Raw genomic sequence first — 26,018 nt, forward strand, 5'->3', positions numbered from 1 at the left:
CCCTGAGCTTCTATTACTGTCTGAAGAAATACCCCTCCACCCCCCAAAAGCATTATTTATTTAAGTATTTTGTGTTTCAGTTAGCACGGTTTGTTTTGAAGGCCTGACGCCTTAGAAAAGGGACACTTTTTGTTTAAAGAATATTTATGTCTGTCTTGTGAGCCTCTCTGGGTTGGGAACCTGTCAAAGGGTGAATGACACAAGTGAAAATAAAGTCCGTCCGTCCGTCCATCCATCGCACACTCCATTGGGATGAACTAGCTGTAGCGCATACACGAGATTGGTTGACAGCGCTAAGACCCTCCTCCTGGCTCTGATTGGTTGTTTCTGACTGAGCGGTGTGTTTCTGCAGTTAGTACTGACAGCTCTGGGAGAAAACAGAGAAGCTTGATTTTTATTTTTTTTCCCGGATCATCTGTCTTCCCTTGCCTCCCGCCTCACCTCGTACTCCTGCTTGAAGCCGTATCCCTCGGACGTCTTCATCTGGTTGATGTGCTGAAGCAGGTCGGCGACCCTCACCGCCGGGTGGAGCTGACCCGTGTGGTACGGCGAACTCTTCCTCCGACAGTGGCGCTGCGGCGAGCCTCCCAGCAAGCTGCTGGACTCGTTGACCGAGCTACGCTGCTCATCTGGCAACACACAGAAATCACACTGCAATACAATCTTTTATTTTATCCATGCAAATAAGCAAAAGGCGGCAGCAGAGGGAGAGGGAAGTCAATGTTTCTGAAGGGAGGTGCTGAGTGGAATATTCAAACAGACAAGAAACTTCTCTGCTGAGAGCACCATGTGTCTTGGCAGAGCAGATTGCATGCATGCTTGGAAGTAAACAAAGCTGAAGGTCAGGAAGGAGGGAGCTGCTTTGTCTCCAGACAGTGTTTTCTCGAGAGCGCCCCATATGCTCCTCGCCGCCGCCTTACTTCGAGCGTTGCAGCCGTGGGCGTCCATGAAGGAGTGAGCCATCCTCTCGTCCTGCTGGAGGGTGCTCTGCTCCGTCAGGCTGCAGTCCAGGGGGCTCAGCTTCCGGCTCTTCTCCTGCCTGTAGGACATGGCCGCCTTGTTTATGGCCACCTTCTTCCTACTGCAGAGACCCACGCAGAGCGGTGGGAGGACAGAGAGACGTAACAGAAGGAGGCCAGCAAAGAAGGGAAAGAAGATTGAGTGTAAGACAGGGGAAACGAGATAAGGAGGACAGGAGGGGTGGGCTGGTGGGGAGATGACAAATTATAGTGAGAGGGGTGGAAAAGGGGAGAAAAGATTGAAATTGCATGAGGGGGGGTGAGATCAGATAGCAAGAAATGGTCTGTGGGTCTGGAAGAAGGTGGAGGTGGTGTGTACAATAGCAAAGGGTAGGGGTGGAGGGGATGGGGGGCAGCAATGCTTATTTCCTCTCTAGTACTCCAGGGGCTACGAGGGACAGTCAGGGGGAGGGTGGAAAGCAAAGGGACAGAGGAGTAACTTACGGATAGTAAGGGTAAGAATAGAAGTCCCTTCTGATTAGCATGAAGGAGAGACAGAGAGTGAGGAGAGAACAACAGGAAGAGAGGTGATTATGGTTCATCCAGATGGGCATCAACAGAAGAAATGAAGAGTTTGTCTGAATGCCGCTGAACGCTGTGTTCCCAGTGAGTCTAGGTATTAAAGGGAAGCCTCTGATATGTGGAGCAGCTCTGAAGCTCCCACAGAGGAGCCCAGACCATCGGCTACTCAAACAATCAGTTTCAGATTTCAAAAAACACGAATAGAAACTGTGACCACCCCCAACATAGACGGTCATGTTCGGCGGGAGCGGATGCAAAAGGTACAACTGTGTGGCACAGGAAACTACTGGGCTGGAAACGGTGTTCGCTGTTCTGTATGCGACAGTGAGATTTTGAGAATCTGTCACAAAGACACACAGCAGCCAGGCTGACGCTTTGTGACACACTGACAGGTGGCTGGCCTAATGGAGAAAAAAACAGGGCTACATGTCCAACTAGCTAATCAAACAAGCTAGCATCTATTCGGATTGTGGGAAATGATGGAATTATTTGTGAGAACTGTAGGCAATCAGTTTGTTCAGCAATAAAACCTCAACTTACAGTACGTGGGAGAATGTTGCAACCTCTGACTGAAATGGGTGTGACAAGTTTTGGACTTGAGCATACGGGAAGCAGATATGCAACAGCTGTTGTTGAAAACTACTATAAGAGGTAAGAGAGGCTGTGGGGGACGGGTATGGGGAGCGTACTGACTGTAGTCTGAGGCACAAGCATTGGTAGTTGGTGGTAAACCAAATTAAAACCAGCCAGTCAGACCAGACTCTTTTCAAAAACACATGAAGGTGTTCCAGTCGTGGCTTAAAGTGTCCTGTGAAACAAGCTCTGTTTAAACCTAAGAGCATCGTTTTAAATCAGTTTTTAAAATAATTGGAGTTTTTAAAACTAATCAGATATGGTGTCGATTCATGTCATTTATTAAATCGTAACATGGAGAACTTGCTGTAGGATTTTTAACATCTTTCTGCAATATGTTTATGCTTGGGGTCTGATTTAGTATGTCTAAAAGCTCACAGACAGAAATTAAAAACAAAGTTGTTGTTTGTACTTATTCAGTCTTTTAAGGGAAGCCTCACAAACCTAATGTTTCCAATTTTATGGCATATAAAATGAAGCTTTAAAATATTTTACAAGAGTCTAGGGCGACCTTAAACTCTCTGCATTGCTCTAAATAAATATGCTTGGCGTAAACTCTGCTCCTCTGTGTTTGTGGATGTGTGTATGTGGGGCGGTGATGGAGGTGGAGAGGGGAAAGGGGTTTTCTGGTTTTTCACCCAATTATAGCAAATGCAGTGACTGTACATGCAGAAAGGCCTAATCTTTAGGCTAAATATAAACATGGCTGCTGAATCTTATCAGTCGCTACCTCCTTCTAAACACTCCCTATTCATTCTCCCTCCGTCCAGAGAGAGAGAGAGAGCTCTGGATCTCCCAGACCCCTCCAGGAAAATAGAAAACAACCTTCCTAACCAATTACCAGGCCATCCACTGGCACCTCACAGCTGCCCGCCTCATGTAATTGAGTGGGCAATGGAATAACATGCCCTTTGATGAAATTTTTCACACTCAAGACGAGCGTTCCACGTCGCCCGGCAAGCGAAGGAAGAAGCACAATGCAGGTGCGCGCGACTGCAGAGGTGATTTGCAACTGGAGTGCAGCCGGCGCCGCCCAGCCAGAGCAAATGTGACGGGCCGACACGAAGACTTCGTAGCGAACACAAAAGCCCCCGGCGAGGCGGAGGATTAGCGTTCCGCTAACTCTGGTTGGGATTTACTCTTGTTGGCTGGCAAGTGGGACGATGATGGATCACCTACTGCACAGGTGGACAGAGAACCGGCAGCAGAACCGTCAGAAGGGTTCTGAACCGGTCCCGGTCTGGCAGCCGACAGCCACTCACCCCTTCTTCACGATGATGACGATGGCCCCCAGGAGGAGAACCAGAACCGCCAGACCACCGGCGCAGGCGCCCAGGATCAGACCCATGTCCTCGGCATGCTGGGATACCTCCAAAGCCCGCTTGGAGTCTTTACATGCAGCTGTAGGTTAAGCAGAGCAGAATATTAGTAAAATGTTTCACTACTAAAGGAAGTGAAACAAACTCTGCACTGCAAAAACAATAAATCTTATCAGGTATTTTTGCACCAGTTTCTAGTGCAAATATCTCAGTACACTTAACGTAAAAGAAAACTAACTGACAACTTCACAGCAAGAAATAGGAGCTTGTTTTAAGTAAATAACTTCTTAATATTGATAGATTATTTCACTAGAAACATGGAAAAAATATCTTGTTATAAGTGACAAAATCTGCCAATTGAACAAGTACTTTTTCATCAATATTAAGAAATTAATGACTTAAAACCAGTTTTAAGTCATTAATATTTTAAGTCATTAAAACTAAAAGGATATTTGCACTAAAAACTAAAACCAAAACTACTCTGAAAGAATTTGTGTTTTGCAGCGTATACACTATGTTCCAAATTATTATGCAAATTGGATTTAAGTGTCATAAAGATTACATTTTTTGTTGTGCTATTAAATTTATAGACGATATTGTGTGTCAGGGCTCTTTGAATCTCTATAATTAATTTCAGAGAGCTGGTTGATTAGTTTGTCTGGTGAACTCAATTAAAGGAAATCTACTTAAGAAGGATGTTCCACATTATTAAGCAGGCCACAGATTTCAAGCAATATTGGAAAGAGAAAGGATCTCTGCTGACAAAAATCATCAGATGATGTAGTGCCGTATGACAAGGTATGAAAACTTTAGATATTTAACAAAAATCTTATTGTGAAGAGATTTGTGGCTGATTCAGAACAAAGATGGGTTTGTACAGATAAAGACACAATGAGGAAGGTTTCTGTTAGACAAACTCATCGCATTAAGAGAGCAGCTGTTAAAATGTCTTTACAAAGCAGCAAGCAGTTAATTGAAGCTGCTGGAGCCTCAAGGTGGAGGATCCTCCAGAGGCTTGTGGTGCATGAACCTACTATTGGGCCCCTAACCAGTGACCACAAGCAGAAACGGACTCAGTGGGCCCAGCCGTACATGAAGATTAATTTTCAAATAGACTTGTTAACTGATGACTGCTGAGCAACCCTGGATGGTCCAGATGAACGCAGTAGTGGATTGGTGGTGGATGGGCAGGATCATTGGTCGACCCCTTCAGAGTCCCTGAAGGTGTGAAAATGACCTCAGCAAAGTAGAGGCACTTTCTGACTGATCACTTTCTTTCATGGTTCAGAAAGAAGAGCCGAACCTTCAGTAGCAAAATCATTTTCATGCATGACAATGAATGCTGCAAGGAATACCACTGTGTCATTGGCTGTTATGGGCATAAAAGGAGAGAAACTCATGGTGTGGTCACCATCCTCCTCTGACCTCTGACCTCAACCCTATTGAGAACCTTTGGAGTTTCCTCAAGCAGAAGATCTGAGGGTGAAACGCAGTTCATATCAAAACAGCAGCTCTGGGAAAATATTCTGATATCCTGCAGAGAAATTCCAGCAGAAACTCCACGAACTCACAAGTTCAACGGATCAAGAATTGAGCTGTGATATCAAAGAAGGTTCTATGTTAACACGGAACTCAGTATGCTAAGAAGCTTTTGATTGAAATAGCTTTTGATTTTAGTACATGTGAACACTTAATGCTGCACATTCAGAGAATGACCGTTTGCAATTCTTTATAATCCATAAAATGTCTAGAAAATCTGCTTTGCATAATAATTTGGAACAGTGCCTTTTGAGTTTTTATTTTTGAAAAAAAAATACTGTTCTCATGGGTAATTCAGTAAAATTTGATTTATACTGTAATAGTTCATGATTTGGAAAATTATACTGATCATCATTTGCATTGACAATTTAAGAAAATCTGAGAAAATATCACTTGCATAATAATTTGGGACATGGTGTAGATTCATTTCTCACAGGCGGATGTTTTAAAGCCTTTATTTCTGTTAATTATTGCGGCGAATGAATACATGACATTATAATAACAGAATATCATATTTGAGTTATTGTGTGGAAATTTGGGGCAACACATAAAACAAACTTACAGCCGCTGTAAGAATTCTTCATAAAGTGGGATATTGGGAGAAAACAAAACATTTATTTTTGAAACATCATGCACTGCAATTCTGGGACCCTGTAAAATTAAAAAAACTATGCAATTTATGTTCAAAGTGAGGAAGCATCCACCTCCACACAACATTTAAAAAAACAATGTAGGAACAAGTACGAACAGAGTCTTAGTGGGATTAAATTAGCTAACTTAAACACTGTTCAAAAAATTTGTCTAGTGTAAAATATCTTGTACAGGATACAAATATCTTGTACATTAGGACCAAATGCTAATGTTGATATGAATAACGTGCAAATACTTGTACATTCAATGTGGAGAATGTAATGTTTAAGTGTCATTTAATGTGAGAACACTTTAAGAGTTTATCTGGTGAAGGGAGATTAAGATGATTGTACGTTGATGAGACAGGAAGAGATAAGATCTTTTATCTTCTTCTTTTTTAACAAATTGTACCTTATTATATTTTTTTCTGTTTTTATTTTTTATTGTCTATTCAAAGTAATTATGTGCAAAACCCCAATGTGATGTTGGATATTATGTTGAAATCAGAGAGACGGTGCAGGCTTCCACTTTGCAAACACAACCGACATTATAAGTCATTCATTTCCCGATTTATCAACATTATTAATGATTGAAGGCGACGAGATGAGCTGGAAGACAGGAAGCCTCTGAGAATTCATTTTATCTCCTGATGAATTCATTTCATTGAAATCAGTATTGATTTTTGAGATTTGATGGACAGACGGGCTGTGACTCAGTAGAATGTGTGGGAAGACGACTGATAAATGTTTTACAATTTTTTTTTATATACTATTCATTTATTTTTATAATTTCTTATACTGTAGGGTGAGTGATATATTTGTGGTAGCAGCGTCTCTCTCTTCAGAAAGAATTTCTCCCAGTAAAGATTCTTGGCTTTCCAGACAAATAAGAAATATATTTTAAACACAAAAATGTGGGCCTAATAAAAAAAAAAAATGTTTAATAGCTGCTTTTTAAACAGTCTCTTCTGGATGATGCAACAACTTTTTTTGTAATCGTTGCAGACTAAAATAGCAGATTTTGAGGCATATTTTTCAAAACGTTCTGGTCAAAGTTGCAATTGTTCTCACAAAAAAATTTGATTGCTTCACATAACCTTCCCAAAAAGATTTTTGTAGTTAATATTTAAATTTCAAATAATATTTTTAAGCACCTTGTTGAAATAGCACCTTAATTAATACAAATTAAATCATGTCCTGAGTAGAGGTCAAAGTGCAACAGACGAATTCTATGTTGGTCATTCAAGTTAGCATGAACTGTTTACAACATAGAAGCAAATCATACAGTATTGTTTTTTGGGGGGAAAAAAAGAAAAAGAAAATGTTAACATTTAGCATCTCACATGCTTTCATCTTCCAGGTTTGGCTTTAGAGAAGTGAAATTAGGAGTGGGCTAAGAAGATTGGTCAATATTCAGCCGAGCTGCAGTGATTGGTCAGAAGGAGAAGGAAATACAGAAAACATGAAGCTGATTGGTCAGATTTGTATAACAGTTGTAATAACTGGTTAAAATTACAATTTCGCGCAAAAATGATGAGTAAATTTAATAACTTCCATCGCAAAAAACCAAAGTAATTATTTTCATAAGATACAGAGAAACAAGCCTCATCTGAGAGCACGTTATAATTTATTGACCATCAGTGTTTATGTGACAGAGGAAAACCATAACTGAATGTATATTCAGTAAAATGAAGAGAAGCAGGAGATCTGTTGGTATTCTGGACAGATTTAAGCTAAACATTGAGAGGGGTGTGCATCATGCATGTATGAGGCAAATATATTTTCTGTTTCGTCTCATAAGCACTAGAGCAGCACAGTATATGGAAGTCCAAATGCCAGCACAGCTTCAATATATGCAGCATGAAAAAAACAAGGCAAACGATGAAGATGAGCATTTGAACTGCTGTATATCAGACTCCTCCCCGGCTACCAGTGACTGAGCCATTTCAATAGTTTTACTGCCCTTAACGCCCACAGCTGATCTACGTTTCAGTAACTCAGATGATGGTGACAGTGGTGGATGCAAGATGCTGATGGAAAAAATGCAGATCAACAAATGCAAATTAGATGTAAGACAAAATTCAGGATTATAATAATAGTTTAGATATTTTTCAGCACTCGGAGCAAACATAATGTCTGTTAATAAATATAATTTAATTAATCTAAAATTCTACTTCTCAAATCCATAATAATCAACTGACTGGTCCAGATGTTCCTACCAGACTGAAGTTTGTGCTGGTTCCACGTAGGAACGCACCGATCAACTTTCTTCACTTTTGATACCGATACCGATATCTGAGGTCTAGTATCGTCTGACTCTGATCCGATACAGAAAAACAGAGCAGAACTGACCTATAAAGTTTCTCTTTTTTTAAACCAGACAAAATGTACTGAATTACAAATTTATTTGATAACTCTACACTAGTACAGCAAACTGAAATACATTAATAGCTTCACAAGCTTAACTTGACTTAAAAGACCTGCCTCATATACTACTCTTATGACTAGAGAACTAGAGATTCACCGATCTGAACTGGTAAAAGTAAATTAGATCAAGTATCGTTGATTATGTGTGGTCTAATTCTGTGCTTTGTGCTCTGAGCAACATCATGCTTTATTTATTTGTTGCAGTTTATTTTAACATGTCATGTTTGACCGAGTTAGTCAACTTAGTGTTTTTTTGTTGTTGTTAATTCAGTTTTTAACTATTTTCTCTATTTTTTTTATTTTTATTTTAATAAAAGCTTCATCTGGTCCGGGGTTCAGTTTAAAGGTGACACCTTCCTGTAGGAAGGCACTGCTGAGCTACTGCTGCCAATGTTTTAAGATTCCCCTCTATAAAATAAGCAGTTGAGACATAAAAAAATGTCTCAACTGGGTCTAAATATGAAGTAATAAAACATTTTATGGAAAGATCAAATGTCTGAAGTATGCAGTTTGTACAGCATGTGCGTTTTGGAATGAAGAGTGTAAAATTAATGTAAGGATGTCATTAGGAATATGGAGTACGTTACTATCGCCACTTATTATCCCTTTTTAATGCTTAATGATCTGATAATAAATGTTCAGTGTCAATTAGTTGTCAAATAGTAGCTCAGTACATCAGAAAGTAGGTCGGTCTGCCGTCAGTTGGAGCCATTCCAAGCATTCAGCATGCTGAGGTGAATAACTATTCACTAGCGCAGACAGATACAGCCACACGGTTTATAAAGTAATATTATAATCCAATTAGTTCTGGAATATTTAAATCATATTTATGAAAATTTGATGGCAGTGGCGTCTTACAGTTGCTCATCGGCAGATTTTTTTTCAACATGGCTAAAACACATGGCAGCCTGGCTTCACTGGTGATCAAATTGGATATGCTGTGGTATCAAACGCAAATAAAGGCACTGATGTAGCATCATTTACCTAAGGCAGCGTGTGTCGGGTAACAATCACCTCCACATGATGCTTCCAGGCTATACTTAACCTCTTGTGGCTGCGCTACAACAAAAACCTCTGATATCAGCAGCAGCAGCTTCTGGAAAGACAAGCTAAGCGTTTCTGGCTTGGGAGAGATGAAGCTCTGGGAATCAGATTAAACCGATGCCCTAGTTCTATTAAAGGCTGCGTTCTTCCTTCTCGTCTGTCACCTTACAGTCTGAAGAGGCTGATGGTAGAAAACCTCACAAATAAAAATCTGAAAAAATTGGCTTTCGTGGTTAATCGTTAGGTCTGGTGAAACAATCTTTTGCATCTGGTTGTTGACATGGAACACATTCACACAGGCAATAATCAAGATAAAAACACAAAAGAGGATGTAAAGCATTGTCTGCCCACTTAGTTAGTTTTGAAATTAATTTTTAGCATACAGTTGTGTAGACTAAGCTGTTTAGTTCTGACAACAGTATGTTACTTTCACACAGCAGGTCTCGATGCTCAGTTGTGACTTTTAGCTTAAATATGATTTAAATTTTTTATTTTTTATTTTGCAGACTACTTATTAAGTATGACTGCAATGAGAGTCCTGTGTGAACAGTTTGAAACTCCAAATCGGACTCACGTGTGCAGAAGAAGAGCGCAGAACTCACACAGCAGCGCAGTTCTAATAAGAAGAAGTTTTTCAGAGTCAACATGGTGGGGTTGATGCGTTCAGGTCGATGCACAGTGAGAGCTTTTCAACACATGTGGAAGAGTTCGCCTATAAGGGACAAAATGTGCTCCAATGCCTATAGCCAGGTTGTTCTGACCCTTACATGACTTATTCCAAACAGGAATCCTTATCCTCAACAGTAGATCACTTTCTGCCATTCCTCCATTAGGATTGTCATGTTGACCGATTGTCCCACTGAGCTGTGGAGCTCTTGGCTGTTTCGATGATTAACACCCTCCTTGCCTGGTCCGCCGTTCTGAGTGGACAGTGGTGTTTTGGGAGGTTTGCAGTTACGCTTTTTTGATTTTCAGATGATGGATTAAACTGGAAAAAAAAAAAAAGTGAAAAAAGATCCATCCTCCACCTTTCACACTATGTGCTGGCCTTTCAGGTCATGAATGACATCAGTGTTTGTTGCTGTGTGACAGAAAGTGTCTGAATAAGCATTATGAGCAGCAAAACGCTGCGTTTGGCTTATGAACCTGTAGAGACTTTTAGCTCAGAGCAAAAAAATCAAGGCTGGCAGTCTTTGAGCAATCCCACTAATCCTGCAGGGTGAGTCATTCTGCCTTTGGGTCGCATTATGAAACTGGCTATTGCAGAAAATTTAATTGGAGCAACAACAACAACCACAAAAAATCCAGCCCTGGTCGTCCTCAGCATGTCCACTGGGTTTAATAGACGTGAACTAAAACCGCTAGTGGCGTGTTTCACAGTGATGTTTAATATTATCAGCTCACTGGCTGGAAATTGATCAGAAAAGACACATTTCATTACTCTGGTAGAACAGGAAAGGAGCGAATCAACCTCCTGGTGGAGGAGAGTCTTCCATTAGTCACGTCGTCACTCTACAGAGCTGCTTCACTACATAACACAAACACAAGTCATTAGCTCTGAGATACACATAAATAATTCCACTGCTCTGAAAGTGACTAAAATCCTACTTTGTACAGACAAAAAAAAACAAAAAAACAAGTGAATCAATAAGCTTGGAACACCTGTGTGTTAATAATGTGCAGCCACTGAGAAACAATCTAAATCTGATGAATGTGATCATTTCCTGGAACTTTGCTGGGAATCAGTCAGGCAATAAGACATAAAAAGGGATATAATATTCATATTTCCTGGATACAACAGCATGTTGGATGTTCTCTAGTTATTTTATGTGTAAACCACAAGTTCTTTTTTCTTTTCTTTCTTTTTTTTTACCAGATTCATTTAAAGATAAATCAGATTTCTGCTCTCATTCTCTCTGGAGTTGCCTCCTGGCTATCACTCTGTTCTGATGAGGAATTTCAGAGCTCAGTCTGGAGTTCATTTTGTGTTGCTCATTATTGCCAAATTATATCAATAAGAATAAACAACCTCAATTTCATTTTTCCATTAAGCATTAATTTCTGTCTTCTGCAGCTAAAGAATTCAGTCAATGAGGAAAAACAAACTTTCACTGTTGCAAAAAACGGACAATTATTCGTTGTCACTTTGTAATAAATTGAAATTTTCCCTCTGCTTGTTTTTATACATTTGAATTGGTATCTAATGTCGAATGAACATTGTAGCCGTGATGTTTCTCCAACATGTTCAGATCATTCTCTGTGGCTGAAGATTCACTGGGTTTTAATGCTAAAAAAATTACATAAAACATGAAAAATATGTTTATTAAGTTGTTTTTTGTTTCAAAGGTAGTGTTTATGCAATTTTTTTTTAACTGTGATGTCAACTTTATTTACATTTTGATAATATTTTAAGAGACGTTTTGTGTGTTTTAAAAAAAGAAGAGGAGTATTTTCTCTCTTTTTGCATAAAGGATACAAAATATTAAACTCTGTATCTTACAGATTTAAATGTATATTCCTCTTCTGATTTAATAATTCACAGTAGCACTTATGAATGTAATATTGCCTTGAAACTCATACCATTGTTCAGGGGAATGTGTATATTCTCACCTGTGATCTCATCCATAATACATATAGAGGGATTTCTAGTCTTGTTTTTCAGTCTTGTACCAGATCCATTTTATCCTACAGTGCAGTCAGTTTCTAATCCTCATACATTTGAACTATATGTGATTTTTTTCCCTGCTATTAGTTATGGACAACTTCTTGTCTTTCTGCACTATTTGTTGCTAAATAGAAATGATGAACCCAAATCTAGCTAGCTTTAAAATGGTAGCTGCAGAAGGTTGAATTCAGTTGTTAATGGAAAAATAAGATTCTACACAAAATGAGTTTATTTATTGCTGGTGGCAGAATCTGGCAATAATGAACAACACAAACCAATACAGACTCTCTACAAATCATGACAAGTTCTGCAAGTGAATAAATGAATATGGATTCCTTTATCTGTCTCAAATTCTACTGTCAGAACATAGTGATTGTTTTAAGAAAAATGTAGAAAAGAAGAAAAAAAAAAAGTTTATAAAAGCTACATACTGCAGCTTTAGCTAATGGCACGCTGCTGCTACTTTGACATTTGTTTATTGTTAAGGTCTGGCCTATTATATCTACGGCAAAGCATGAATAAATAGAGACATCTTGAGAATTTATGCTATGCTGCAACTGCATTGAGTCGTCAAGTGGATTTGAAGCAAAAACATCAAATGTTCTGAATGAACTAGAATGTGAATTTGACGCTTTTTAAGTGGTTAAGCCGACATGACTAGACAGCCGGGATTGTGGGGGGGAGGGGGGATGGAAAAGCTTTCAGCAAAATTTAATATCTAATAAACATATTGTCAGCTAATGCTGGCTGGATTCTGCATTAAGAAAAAGGCAAAGAAAAGACGAGCTGCGGAGAGGGAATGAGGAAAAAGCCGGGATGAGATTCAGAGGCACCTCTGAGACAAATGTGATTTCAGCGTGTCCTCTGCTTCCTCCCACTGCTGTCTTCTGTATGCAGATGTAGATAAACGGCAGCAGAACTCCAGGCGGAATTGTTTCTCGTGTTTTTTGGAAATCTTTCTCTGGAGTTCTTCCAACCTTTTTCAGTTGTAATCATAGATGAAAAAACTCCCTCTGCTGTCTTTCCTCCTCCTCTCTATCTGAACTGCCGTCCTAACTGACCCCGTCTCTCAGGGAAACAGTTCTGGTCCTTCCTGTCTCTCAGGACAGACAAGAAGGAAAACATCTGGGCTCTGTGGTCCTGCTCTCCATGTCTCTGACCTGGAGAGCAGGTCAGAGACCTGCTCTTCAAATATAGCTCAAACGATATATTTGAAGCTGTACGTGGCGTCACACGACAGCCTCATGCCTTTACAGCGGCAGCACAGGTCTTTACGATGAGGCCTCTTCCAATGACATCCAACATCTGTCTCATTTCCGCTGAAAAGTCGTTTCAGGAGAGATGAACAGGGATTTGATGTGATAGACCAACCCAAAGCAGCCGGGCAGGTTGTTCTGTTTACAGTTAGCCACATGTCATGTAGGAGACACAATCCATGAAGAAGAAGGTGCTCTGGTCAGAAGAGATCAAAACTTCACTTTGGGGGGCCGTTATTCAAACCACGGTGTGTGGATGGAATGTAATACTACTTATCACACGGATGCCTTTGAGTATAACTTGACAATTAATTAAAAGTAAATTCATAAATAATGTAGATATTCACACACAGTTTGGTGTGTACTGGTGGATCTTTACCCGTTGCTGTTTAGTACCTGCAGTTATTTCATCCTCAGATCAGTTTTTATGGAGAACATCTGAGTTCTTTCTTATGTTCTCCTCTCTGTGAGTCGGTCTAATCATTCTGGTGTTGTTTCATGACCTTTGGTTCAGGTCAGATTGTTCCCTTTTCTGTTTTGTTTCAAAGCACGGTGAAGGAGGTGACACAGTTGGTATGGTTGCCTTGCAACTACAAGGTCCAGGACTGGAATCTCTTCCTTTGCGTCTGCATGTTCTCTCTCTGTGTGTCTGTGGATTTTCTCTGGGAATTCCAGATTCCTCCCACAGTCCACAAATTTAACTTTTATGTTAATTGGTTTCTCTAAGTTGCCCTGACCCAATGACCGGTGGAAATAGGCACCAACCGTTTATTAACTGGAGTTCTGAAATGAAAAATGTTTCTCTAACCTTCTTTTGTATATTTTCTACATACTGCAGTACATCTTGCCTCAACTAGAAGTTAAAGAAGTAGCAGTTTACGCTTCCCGGAGTCATTGCTTTAAAAATAAAGTATCTGTCAGTAAAGGCCCACCGTATACTGAGGCGTACTTAACTTAGCAGAGGTTCACGGGTACTTGAAGTGGAATCAACGCAGACATCCGCCGTACACGTCAGCACAATGGTACCTTTTTAAGACCTTGTATGCAAATTTGGAAACTGCTTGGTGAAAAACAGCGTTCATATCAAACTGTTTTGTATGATGCTGCGCGTCAAAGCAAACAGTCCAAGGACGCACAGCAGAAAGACTGCCGCTTTGTGCCGCACTGACAGGTGTTGGATAGCTGCTGTGGTGGAGAAAACCTGGATGCTAAACTAGCTCATCAAGCTAGCTAGTAACCATTTGGATTGTGGGAAATGAAGGACTCTGTCACGAGAAATGTAGGCTATCGGTTCACTTGACAGCAAAAGCCCCACCGCCCACTAACACAATGCATAGAGTCTGCATGGTTCACAAAATATTACGCCTCAGTATGTTTGAGCCTTAAGGTGATATTCACTAATACATTTTTTTTCCTATGGCAGCAACCCCAAAAAAAAAAAAGATTCTTAACCTTGAGGACGTTGAATTCATAATGACTGTTACTAACAACTATGACAAAAAAGCATTTTCAGCAAGATGCTGAGCAAGCATGTATGCATAAGAACACACACACACACCAGCTCATTTCATATTGACAGGCCTCTGTTTGTAAGGTCCATTGAAATGATAATTACATTTTGCTGTTAACAGAAAAACCTCAGAACTGATAAATGAGACTTACCTTTACGAGCAATTCGAATACAATTTATCCTGGTCTCCTGTTGGGGAAAAATAAGAAAAGAGTCAGTTTGTTCATTTCTGGCTGATTCCATAAAGAAAACAAAACTAAGGAAAAAAAAGAGCATTACGTCATCTTAAACAAGCAAAAAAAAGGTCACAATTGTTTTTTTTACAGCATTCGGTGAAAGAGATCAGATTTTGTCCAAATCTACAGAAAATAATCTGCCAGTCAGCTGTAAGGCTCTAGACCAGGGGTGTCAAAGTCAAATGGACGGAGGGCCAAATAAAAAATTTAGCTACAAGCCGAGGGCCGGACTGATCGAATGTTCATTGAGATTTTTTAAAATGACGCATTTGGTCTAGTGCAGCGGACCGGCCCAAGCCTTCGTAAATTTCCTGCGGACCGAAGTGCAGAGCATCGAACGAAGTGCCAGAGGATCGAACGGGGGAGTGCATCTCGCATTTTTTCAGACGGGGTGCCGGCTTGCTGCGGGCCGGTTCTAATAATAAATCAAGATCATCCCAGGGGCCGTAGAAAATCTTCTCGCGGGCCGAATGTGGCCCGCGGGCCTTGACTCTGACATATGTGCTCTAGACCTACCAGTGGGAGTAAAGCTTTAGTGTTTAACCGTTTAACAAGACACACAAGTATATTTGCTCTTTTAAGGTTTATTAACAATAGAATCCAAATGGCATCAGCTTGGAGAGCTTCATATTGAATATTTAGAAATCCATAAAAGGTCGGATTATTTTACTGCTACGGCCTCAAACAGTGCTGGTTGGAAATAAAAGAAAAATCATAACAGCATACGGTTTCGTTTGATGGAGCTTGGAAAAAAAACCTCTGGTTTAAAGAGAAAGTATTTATATCTGAAATAAAGGTTAATTAGCAAGAGCTAAAGCGAGCTGCTATTTTAATGATGTGTTTGAACTCATGTAAGATCAACGTGGCCATGAGACATTTTTGGCTCCTGTTGCTTTGTGAAGACCATAAAGGAGAAAATAGAGATAATTCATCAATCTTGAGCAAGATAGAAAAAATTAAGTGTTTATGCTACATCCAAACACCCAAACATACAAACGTAATTATTTGTTATTTTATAAGGTGCAGCATGGAGAGGCTGTTATGCTTGAAGTAATGGATATTTTGGATCACTCGGAAATGCTCCAGCAGGAATGACACAAAGAGGAAGGCTATGGTTTCTGTGTTTTGCACAAAAACTTGATTCACCAATCATTCGTCTTTCAGGCCCCAATGATGGAATATTAGCTGGAAGCAATTACTGTTTTCAGTACAGCGGAGGCTTGCCGTCCACGCTAAGTCTGAAACATCTCATTTAGCCCAGGTAATTGTCAGAATAATTAGTTTTCTCTCCACACTCTCACTCAAAATCTAATCTCCCCCAAAAACACAAATATATTCTAGGAAATATACTGGGGATGGAAATATGTGCAGGTAAAACAAATGATGCTTCGCTGTGGGAGAATTGATGATCACATTCAGAGTGGAGAGATTTTAATCAGACACTATGAGACACGACAGCATGTGAGGAAAATACAAAGGGGCGCCTAATTATGAAGTATAGACAGACAGACAGACAGACAGTTTGCCCAGTGGAGTGGACCAAAGGGCTTATGGGTAATGGTTCCTACCCCTTTAAAGTTGCTGGTAGCCTGGAAGTAGATGAGGTAGTTCTTGGTGGGGTCTAATGGACTGTTCCAGTAGCCGTTGTAGGTGTGGTTGTCCCCCACAGTGAAAGGTGTGGCCTCAGGCAGACTGCTGGGGGCCAGCTCAGCTGTGTAGTAATGCGGGGCCCCTTTGGCCTGCGCCTCGCTGTGGGAGTTAGCCGTAGGGAAGCAGTCGACGGTGCCCAGCTCTCTCTTCCTCACCCGGCGGGAGCCGTCCTCCTCCACCACCACCACCTGGTAGGCACTGGCAGAGACAGAGCAAATTTTGTGGTCTCAAAATGTCATCACATTCCTACTCCTTCTGAGCTCCTTCTTAAAGACACAGACGGCCAATTTCAAGGTAAATTTAAAATCTTTAATATTTTTAACAACTGATCGTAACTATAGTTACTTCATTGTGCTGAAAGATGAACAACCACAAAAAAGAACACAATACCTCTACTATTTAATGTATCACAATGTCTGGATTTATTTTCTACTCACTACATGAAACTGGTTCAGTAAGCAGAGGCTTTAACGGTTGGTCACCCTGACAGAACCATGCTGTCCTATGTGACAGAACCTCAGCACGCTACAGATTGAATCAGCTCCCATTCTTCCTTATTTCCTGGAGAAATGCTGTTTCATTAAGATGCGGTGGATCAGATTTGTCTAAATCCGACATTTAGGCTAAAATTGGATTTGGATGCCAGTTACAGGGAAACAGCTACCAGCAGCTGTCAGCATATGATTAGTAGTTTGCTGTCAGTTCAGAGCAGTGTGAGGCAGTGACCGAGGGAGCCACGTTACAGGATTTATTCACTTTCTGCAGTATTGGAATGATAAACCCTGGAACCATTTACTTTTCACCAACACCATTTCCAGCCCGTTGCAAAAGTACTTTTCCACATTTTTATGACCTTCTGTCAAAAAATGTCAATGTACTTTGTTGGGAGTTTGCTTTTTGAAGTTTTTCCACAAATAAAAATGTTAAAAGATGTGATGTGTACCTGTATACATTCGCGATAGTTTTTGTGGATTGTTTTTTATCAGACACAAAAAGTTGCGCCATGGCAGTTATTCTGTCTTCTCTATACATCTGATTCCCATCCGTGTTTCTGTCACCTCACTTCCTGGTTGCCTACCTGTTTCATTCAACACGCCACAAACAGCAGGAATATATCACTTAAGATTATCTTTCCAGCCATCACAACAATCAGAGCGTCTTTAAGACATAGGGAAGCAATGTTCAGCTTCTAATAACCACAAATCTGGAACAAACTTCCAGTAAACTGCTAAACAGCTGAAGCACTGAGTTCTTTAAATCAAGACTAAAATTCACCTGAATAGAGTTGCTTTTGAGTCCTAATAAAAGAAACGTTGAACAACATATTTGACGTTTATTAATGATTTTGATGAAGACACTCATCAAAATAGAATAGAATATACATGATTGATTCCCAATGGGAAAATGTCATATTTGTCAATGGTTTTCTCAATTGTTGACGATATGGTGTGTTTTATGACTTTGTATTTGGTGTTTTTATGATCTAAAGCACTTTGAACTGCTTCATTGCTCAATTGGCCCCATGTTTTGGTTTTCTTAGCCTCTTCAGTTTTCTTCAGGTTTTTAGTTGTGGTCCATGTTTTATTCTTGTATTTACTTTTGATCCTAGTTAAGTCTGTTTTTTCAGTACTCTCTAGCTCAGCCTTTTTGTTCCTGTCAATCTAACTCATGTTTTTCCACCTGTGTTCCCTCAATAGTTGTCCCGCTCAGTTCCTGTTTGGCTTTTGTTCCTTGCAGGGTTCTTGTTTGTTACTTGCTGTGTTTGGTTGGTTCCTGTTCATGCCAGTTGCTCATGACCAGATTGTTATTTTGTTTGGAAATAAACGCTGACCGCTTTACCATGGCTGTCATAATTCTGTATGTAAACTTCTGATTTAGAAGGCCTGAATACATAAATCTGGCATTCTTTCTCGTACTGTTGTAGAATTTAGCATTTAGAAATAATTGTAACTGTCCTAAAACAAGAGAAGCTTAGTATGATTTAACTTCATTAAGGGCGTATGTAGACTTCTGGGTTCAAGTGTATTTAGCGATTGTTCTAATTAAATACATATTTTTTTAACATAAAAAAAGGGGGTTAAAAGATATGTACGTACTCCTTAAACCTTTTAACCGAAGAATTGGAAGCCAGATTAGCTAGACGAGCTAGGTTAGCATAACATGACACCGTTTGCTTTTGAAGTGTGTCAGCTACATTCAGAGCCTAACGAACCTCTTCCCGATGCCCCACAGAGCTCTTTGTGACTGCAGCTATAAATACCCGCGCAGAGCAGCAGTGATTGAGCGCTGGCGTAGCTGAGGAGCATTTATTAGCCGTACCTGACAGGCGCCCCCCTCCCCAGGGCAGGGCGCAGCAGCACGGTGATGGTGCTCTCTGACTCGCTCAGCGGAGACGGGATGTCTTCATAGTCGAACACAGGGGCTGGAGAAAAACACACACACACACACACACACACTTTAGAGAGACATGTCATAGACATGCACACTGCAGCAATATTCCACATGAAACCCCCAATTGTTGATTTTAATGTTTGTAAGATTTTTGCAGAGATATTTTTTTCTGCTGCAGATGAAAGGAGCCGGAGCGCGATCTCTTTTCATTACTCAAACGGATCCCTTGTGTACCAGTAGACCTCCCACATGCTGCCATTGTCTGCTGACGGGAAGCAGCAGACGGCTACACAGAAAACAAGAGGCTTTTAAACATAATTAGGATTTATGTCAAAGTTGCACAACCTCAGCAAAACTCTGGGAGCTCTGAGGAGTTTTCCTCGCTTTATTACAGATTGTAAATTAATTGGAAGTGTGCAGTGAAGTAAAGAGCTGTAACTATGAGAACAACATACAAGCTCAGGGTGAAATAGAAGAGGTGAATGTGTAATTCTGCCACCAATAGACACATACACAGTTGAGATCTGTAGGACCAGTGTGTGTGTGTGTGTGTGTGTGTGTGTGTGTGTGTGTGTGTGTGTGTGTTCTGTTCACTATAATAAGTATAATATTAAAGCTATGTATTTTTCATCCCTGCTAACAAAATGGAGCGGATCTGCTTTCCTTTTAGCTCTTTACCGACCTGCTAGGTTAGCTTAAACTGGAGCTCTGACTGAACTAATTCTTAATATTCTAACAGTTCATACACAACGTTAATGAGTTGCAAAGCCAAAAAAGCACTGTCAAAAGATAAAACTCCTTAAATGTTGTTTGTTACTGCGCAATAGCCAGCCCTGCCCTCTCCTCACAACTCCTCGGGCTGACTACTGAACCAGTTCTCTGTCTAACAGGTCCGGAAAATCTCTAAGACCCGGGTCTTACCCTGAATGTGATCTATAAGAGATAATCTGTTTAAACTGGTGGCGAAAGAGACACGTCTAGCACTGACTGCCTCCGATCCAGAAGTTATGACCCTTTTCAGTTAAGGAACAACCAACTGAGTAGCCTTCGCAGCTGTATAATTCCAATAACCACTTCTGTTAACGGCAGTTCTCTTTCTATTGTAACGGGCACTTGTTACCGGCTAGATTTTATTTAGTGACTAAGACTAAGATAATCACAGGGTCATTATTTTTCTCTCACCAAAGGAAAGTCTGAAGCCACCACATTACTAGAATCATGAATACTGATTTTACTATCAATAGAAGCACTTTAATTCAAATGACTCAATTAATTTCAATGTCCACAACCTAATCAGAATTTTTAAAATATATGAATTTATTAAGCAAGCTTTAGCAGGGAAAATGACAGGCATACAGAATTTACTTGTGATTACCATACAAAGAAAATCAATATAGTTTAGATCAATTCAACCTTTACCTAACAACCTCCCTACACTGTCATCTATCTATCAAATAAGGCTTTGGGGTGTGGCACAACTCATACCCATCGATGGTATCGGATCTTGGCAACAGGAGTCCTTGTAGTCCTTGGTCAGAGTCTTTGACTTTGAATCATAAATCCTCTTTGGAACCGAAACAAAATGAACTGTCTGCTTCATCCAGAACAGCCCTTAGTCGATACTTTGACTTTTGATCAGTTCCCCAAGTCTGTTGCGATGTGGTTTTGGGATCGCTGGGTAGAGTGCAGAGTTTGGAAATCCAATGAGGAACCAAGAGATTGGGTCGGTGGATCTCGCCCTTTGGTCCGGTGTGAGGAGCTCCGTTGTCCTCCTTGTGAGGCGCTTTTCTTGGTTCAGGCGTAGTCCTCTGCTGGTCTTCTTACCACACTTGTGTAGAGTCTCAGCGCGCGACGAAGAACACCGTATCACCTCGGTCTCACATTTTATACGTTTCTGCACTTGTGGGCATGTACCCCAGATAGAGAGAGCAGGGGTGCTGCTTGCGTTTGCCGCCTCTACACTCAGGCCCCAACCGTTGTGGTAGATTGCACACCACTCTGGTGACATTCGTGACTTGGGTCATATTGACCCTGTTGCGAGATAACGTGCTTTTGACACCTGCGACTATTGGAAACTTTCAAGTGGCAGGCATACTTGTGACCTGGCAGTTGCACAACTAAACCCACTCTCATGTTCTGACATTTGCAGTTTGCACCCACCTCAGCCTTCCTTCTCTTTCTTTGATTCTATACTTTTATCCATATAATTAACTTTAATCAATAAAGTTTGTTTTATATAAAACATCAATTCATTACATTAGATTATTTGATTTTGGTTCATCGTTACAGAAAACATACTAAAATACAGAGATTACACATTAAGCAATCACTATTAATCAACACACAAAGCTGTAGCAGTCTCCTAGGCATTTTTATAGAAAAAGAACATCTGTAAGCACATCCTCATGACTGCCAGGCCCCAACTCGTTTCTCAGGCCTCCGCCCTGGTTTCTGTTGAAGGTTGCGAAATAAGGCACCTGTGACAGTTTTGACGTGGGTCACTTTGACCCAGGCACGTTGGACACGACTCGTTTTCCGAGAAAAGGAGCAACCGCATCCTCAAACTCACATCTTCGCACCGAGAGTTGCTAAAGTCGCACCCACTTTTGCTCAACAACCTGTTTCCAAATAAGGTGTTGACCATCTCTGCTCTCCTGTTAGTTCCTCTTTCTCCTTAACCTTTCACCTACAATCTACCTCCAACACATCAGTGATCTTTAATTGCAGTTACACCTTTGACACCATTTCAAGTTCAGAGTAAAAATCACATTTATAACATTTCAAGTTCAGAGTAAAAATCACATTTATAACTTCTTTTACTTCTCTGATTTATCATTCTTTTATAATGTTATGATAACCATAATTTATCAGTTACTCTTAGTATAATCTTAATGTGAGTTATTACAAATGTTTTCTGTAAAGAAACCAAGAATAATTCATGATTCTTATTATTTGATATCAAAGTTACAGTTACTTGTTTTACTTGTAAGAGTTCCCACTAATGTAAGTGTAAGTGTAAGTATTATTACAAGTAAACCAATATTAATATAAGTATTTTACTTTGAATCTTATCCAATTACTCACAATATTTAGATTTCTTTCTTTAAAACTTTCATGCTAAGTAATAGTCTGAACTATTTTTATAAATCTGCAGGCTGGAAACTTACTTCCTCTTTTTCCAGGAAACTGCTTTTCCTGTTTCATGACTCTCTCTGTCTTGACTATGATTTCTTATGATTAAATAGAAAAAAGTAGAATTAAAGCAAAGTTTGCAGGAGACAGAAACAACACACACACCCCACTTGATTTTATTGACATTTAAGTCTAATGTTGGGTCTAGATTTTACTTGAGTAATTAATTTTAAAGATAACTTTATTTATTTTTACTGTTAAACTAAAATCTCCAGCATGGGGAAGTGGGATGATCTCGGATTTTCTTGACACCCCCTCCACGAGGTCAGACCTTTCCCATGCTGGGAATCCATCACCCTCCTGCAGTTCTGCGTCGTCATCTGGAAAGAGAAGAGGTTCTTCTGGGATGTGAAGTTGCAGATTCTTCATCCTCAGTTGTCACAAAGGGCTCAGTGTAGTCATCAAAACTCCACCTCTCTTGACACCCCCTCCTTGGAGTTTTAATTTCCCCCATTAGGTGATGAATGTCGAAGAGAACTTGGATCGCTCTGATTCTTCCACAGGAACCTTCGCTGGATGAACTGTCGTTTCTTCAGGATGTGGGAAGGAAGAAGGCCTCAAAAAAAAAAAATCTCGAACATTCAGCAGAGCAAAGCAAAAAAATAAGCAGCATGACGCTTTCCTCGTAATCGTGATCCTTTTCCGTAGCTGTGGTCTTTAAGGGGTACTGGAGTTGTCGGAGGCATCAGGAATTGTCCAATTTAAAAAAAAAAACAAAACTGCAAAACTTACAGTGCTGAATATCCAGGACAGGTGCTCTGGATATCAGGACGAAACAGTTGCCAGATCCTTCTAGGTGTTGGGTCTGACTTCAATGCTTTGTTACAGGGTTGATCTTAGTGATTTTCTATGACGCCACTTCTTCCTCACGACTTCAGCCCCTTTTCCAGTTTAATCCATCAGTTTGTGACAGGAGTTCTTCTTTAGCATAGTCCAATTTCTTCACGGCCCTCCCAGTCCAAAGCCTTGAAGTTGTTCTTCTAATTACAACCACCCCCCCCACGGTGGCCAGTCCGAGATAGGGTGGAGTATTACATGATTCACTGGCCATTTCACCGGCTTCTGTTTCTCTTTAGTTAGGAACTGGAGTGAGCTGCTCGACTCCTTGGATCCCTTTCTTCATCTGTAGTACTGTGTTGCAGTTCAGTACTTACTTTACAAAATCTTGGGCGTTGAACCTCAGCTTCATCACCGTGGCTGTAGGCCGATCTTGACTCTCTGCCCTGTTTCCAATGACACTTTGAGCTGCAACTTCCTTTTTCCTTCTCTGGGCAAAAAGGAGAAGTGTCTTCGCCTCCCTGCTTTCTGTGACGTGAACGGAGTTCCTCTGCAGGGGAAGACCTGCTCTTCTAGCAGCTGTCACTGTTACTGAGTCCATCAGAACCAAGAGGTATTTCTCACCTCTTTTTCCTGTTTTCCCCATGGGGCCCGCAACATCCATGCAGACTGAGCCCCAGGGGACTGTGCTCTTGATGGTCAATCCCTCCAACCGCTGCCCTCGGCGACCTGCGTTGTATTGACCACACACAGTCCCTCAGCAGCGTTGGACCTTTTCACTGGGATCCAAAGCTCTTGCTCCTCCAGCTCCCTACGGGTAGATCGCACGCCTGCATGTCCTAGGGCCTCATGCACACTGCGCACAACCGTCCACGTGTACTCTTCTGGGACCTCCCAACCTTTGGGAGTACTGTCCCACTTCTCGGTATCGACAAAGACAATCTTCCGCTGGTGGACATAACAGTCCACTCTTCTGGGACCTCCCGACCTTTGGGAGTTCTGTCCCACTTCTTCATTCCCACGCCAATGAGCTCCCTCATGCGTGTGCGCTCGTTGATGCTCCTCGTCCGTGTTGTCCCCTGCGTCGTCGGAGCTGCTCTCATCCCGATGTCGTGGCGGTGCCGATGGTTTCCTCTCCGTGCTGTGAAGCGTCGGGCGAAACTCGGACAGCTGGGCTCTCCGCGACAACCAGTCGATCGCAGCCGTCTCCATCCCTCCTCCTCAACCTTCCGCTGGGGTGCTCCTTCCGCTTCCTCCAGACGTGTCGGTCGAGGACTTTCCTGGGCTGGTGACGGAGCCGGTCGAGACGGTCCTTCTTCCTCGACGGCGGTCAGGTCGATGAGGTCCATGTCCGACGTCCCCAGCTCTCCGACGGGGTCCCTGTCCTGCTCGGGAAGCAGGATGGAGCCTCAGCGGCGTCAGAATCCTCCTCTCTCGCAGCTGGGGCTGATGCTGGTTCCGCTCCTTCTTCTCCTTCTTGTAGAAGTAGTGATGATTGAAGAACATGCGCTGATTTGGCTCTGTCCTGGTGCGAATCCATCACTGAGCAGCAGTAACTTCATTGGAGTTCTCTGTAGTTGGGACCTGGAGAGCTTAGACTGCTCCCCTCCTCCACTTTGTTCCTCTTCTTCGGGGCCGGAGCCACTTTCTTGTGGAATTCCTTGCTTCGATTCAGCTCTCAGTATCCATCTTCTTTTTAGTATCCATTCTTGTTCTTTGTCTTGAGTTGTCTATCCCCAAAGCCTCTCTTAACGTTATCGAGCAGGGATGGGTCTAGACCGGGTTGGCTACTGGCTTCACTGTCTGGATCTGGTCAGGTATCCTCAGTAGAAGCTTTCCCTCACCTGTATGCTATACAGTTACTGCAAGGGTTGTGACTGGACGGCCCTGCCAGTCACCACTAGCTCCTCTCCCTAAGAGCTAGCCACTAAGTGAGCTATTCAGAATCACACATCTGTTTTTACTGACTTAGTACCTGGGGCCCTCCTACTCCGTTGGACTTGGGCCCACCCAGGGACGCCATGTTTGTTACTGCGCAATAGCCAGCCCCCCTCTCCTCACAACTCCTCGGGCTGACTACTGAACCAGTTCTCTGTCTAACAGGTCCAGGAAAATCTTAAGACCTGGGTCTTACCCTGAACAAGATCTATAAGAGATAATCTGTTTAAACTGGTGGCGAAGAGACACGTCTAGCACTGACTGCCTCCGATCCAGAAGTTATGACCCTTTTCAGTTAAGGAACAACCAACTGAGTAGCCTTCGCAGCTGTATAATTCCAATAACCACTTCTGTTAACGGCAGTTCTCTTTCTATTGTAACGGGCACTTGTTACCGGCTAGATTTTATTTAGTGACTAAGACTAAGATAATCACAGGGTCATTATTTTTCTCTCACCAAAGGAAAGTCTGAAGCCACCACATTACTAGAATCATGAATACTGATTTTACTATAAATAGAAGCACTTTAATTCAAATGACTCAATTAATTTCAATGTCCACAACCTAATCAGAATTTTTAAAATATATGAATTTATTAAGCAAGCTTTAGCAGGGAAAATGACAGGCATACAGAATTTACTTGTGATTACCATACAAAGAAAATCAATATAGTTTAGATCAATTCAACCTTTACCTAACAACCTCCCTACACTGTCATCTATCTATCAAATAAGGCTTTGGGGTGTGGCACAACTCATACCCATCGATGGTATCGGATCTTGGCAACAGGAGTCCTTGTAGTCCTTGGTCAGAGTCTTTGACTTTGAATCATAAATCCTCTTTGGAACCGAAACAAAATGAACTGTCTGCTTCATCCAGCCGAACAGCCCTTAGTCGATACTTTGACTTTTGATCAGTTCCCCAAGTCTGTTGCGATGTGGTTTTGGGATCGCTGGGTAGAGTGCAGAGTTTGGAAATCCAATGAGGAACCAAGAGATTGGGTCGGTGGATCTCGCCCTTTGGTCCGGCGTGAGGAGCTCCGTTGTCCTCCTTGTGAGGCGCTTTTCTTGGTTCAGGCGTAGTCCTCTGCTGGTCTTCTTACCACACTTGTGTAGAGTCTCAGCGCCCGGCGACGAAGAACACCGTATCACCTCGGTCTCACATTATTATACGTTTCTGCACTTGTGGGCATGTACCCCAGATAAAGAGAGAGAGCAGGGGTGCTGCTTGCGTTTGCCCGCCTCTACACTCAGGCCCCAACCGTTGTGGGAG

General features: G+C 41.4%; 1 protein-coding gene across 4 annotated transcripts in view; it reads right to left on the bottom strand.

The window, feature by feature from the left end:
- ptprua (protein tyrosine phosphatase receptor type Ua) overlaps window positions 1-26,018 on the bottom strand; it is a 176,631-nt gene that overhangs the window by 35,268 nt on the left and 115,345 nt on the right. For 2 of the 4 annotated variants that reach the window (XM_044137964.1, XM_044137965.1), the window contains exons 11-17: window positions 18,769-18,871; window positions 16,368-16,647; window positions 14,716-14,752; window positions 3,437-3,575; window positions 1,464-1,493; window positions 921-1,081; window positions 442-629 (exon numbers count right to left, since the gene is read on the bottom strand). In XM_044137964.1, the coding sequence (XP_043993899.1) occupies window positions 442-629; window positions 921-1,081; window positions 1,464-1,493; window positions 3,437-3,575; window positions 14,716-14,752; window positions 16,368-16,647; window positions 18,769-18,871 (938 nt within the window). The remainder of the gene's footprint in view (window positions 1-441; window positions 630-920; window positions 1,082-1,463; window positions 1,494-3,436; window positions 3,576-14,715; window positions 14,753-16,367; window positions 16,648-18,768; window positions 18,872-26,018) is intronic. The other 2 variants (XM_044137967.1, XM_044137966.1) reach the window with 1 other exon arrangement.

This window comes from Gambusia affinis, linkage group LG14, assembly GCF_019740435.1.
Source record: "Gambusia affinis linkage group LG14, SWU_Gaff_1.0, whole genome shotgun sequence".
Lineage (NCBI taxonomy): Eukaryota > Metazoa > Chordata > Actinopteri > Cyprinodontiformes > Poeciliidae > Gambusia > Gambusia affinis.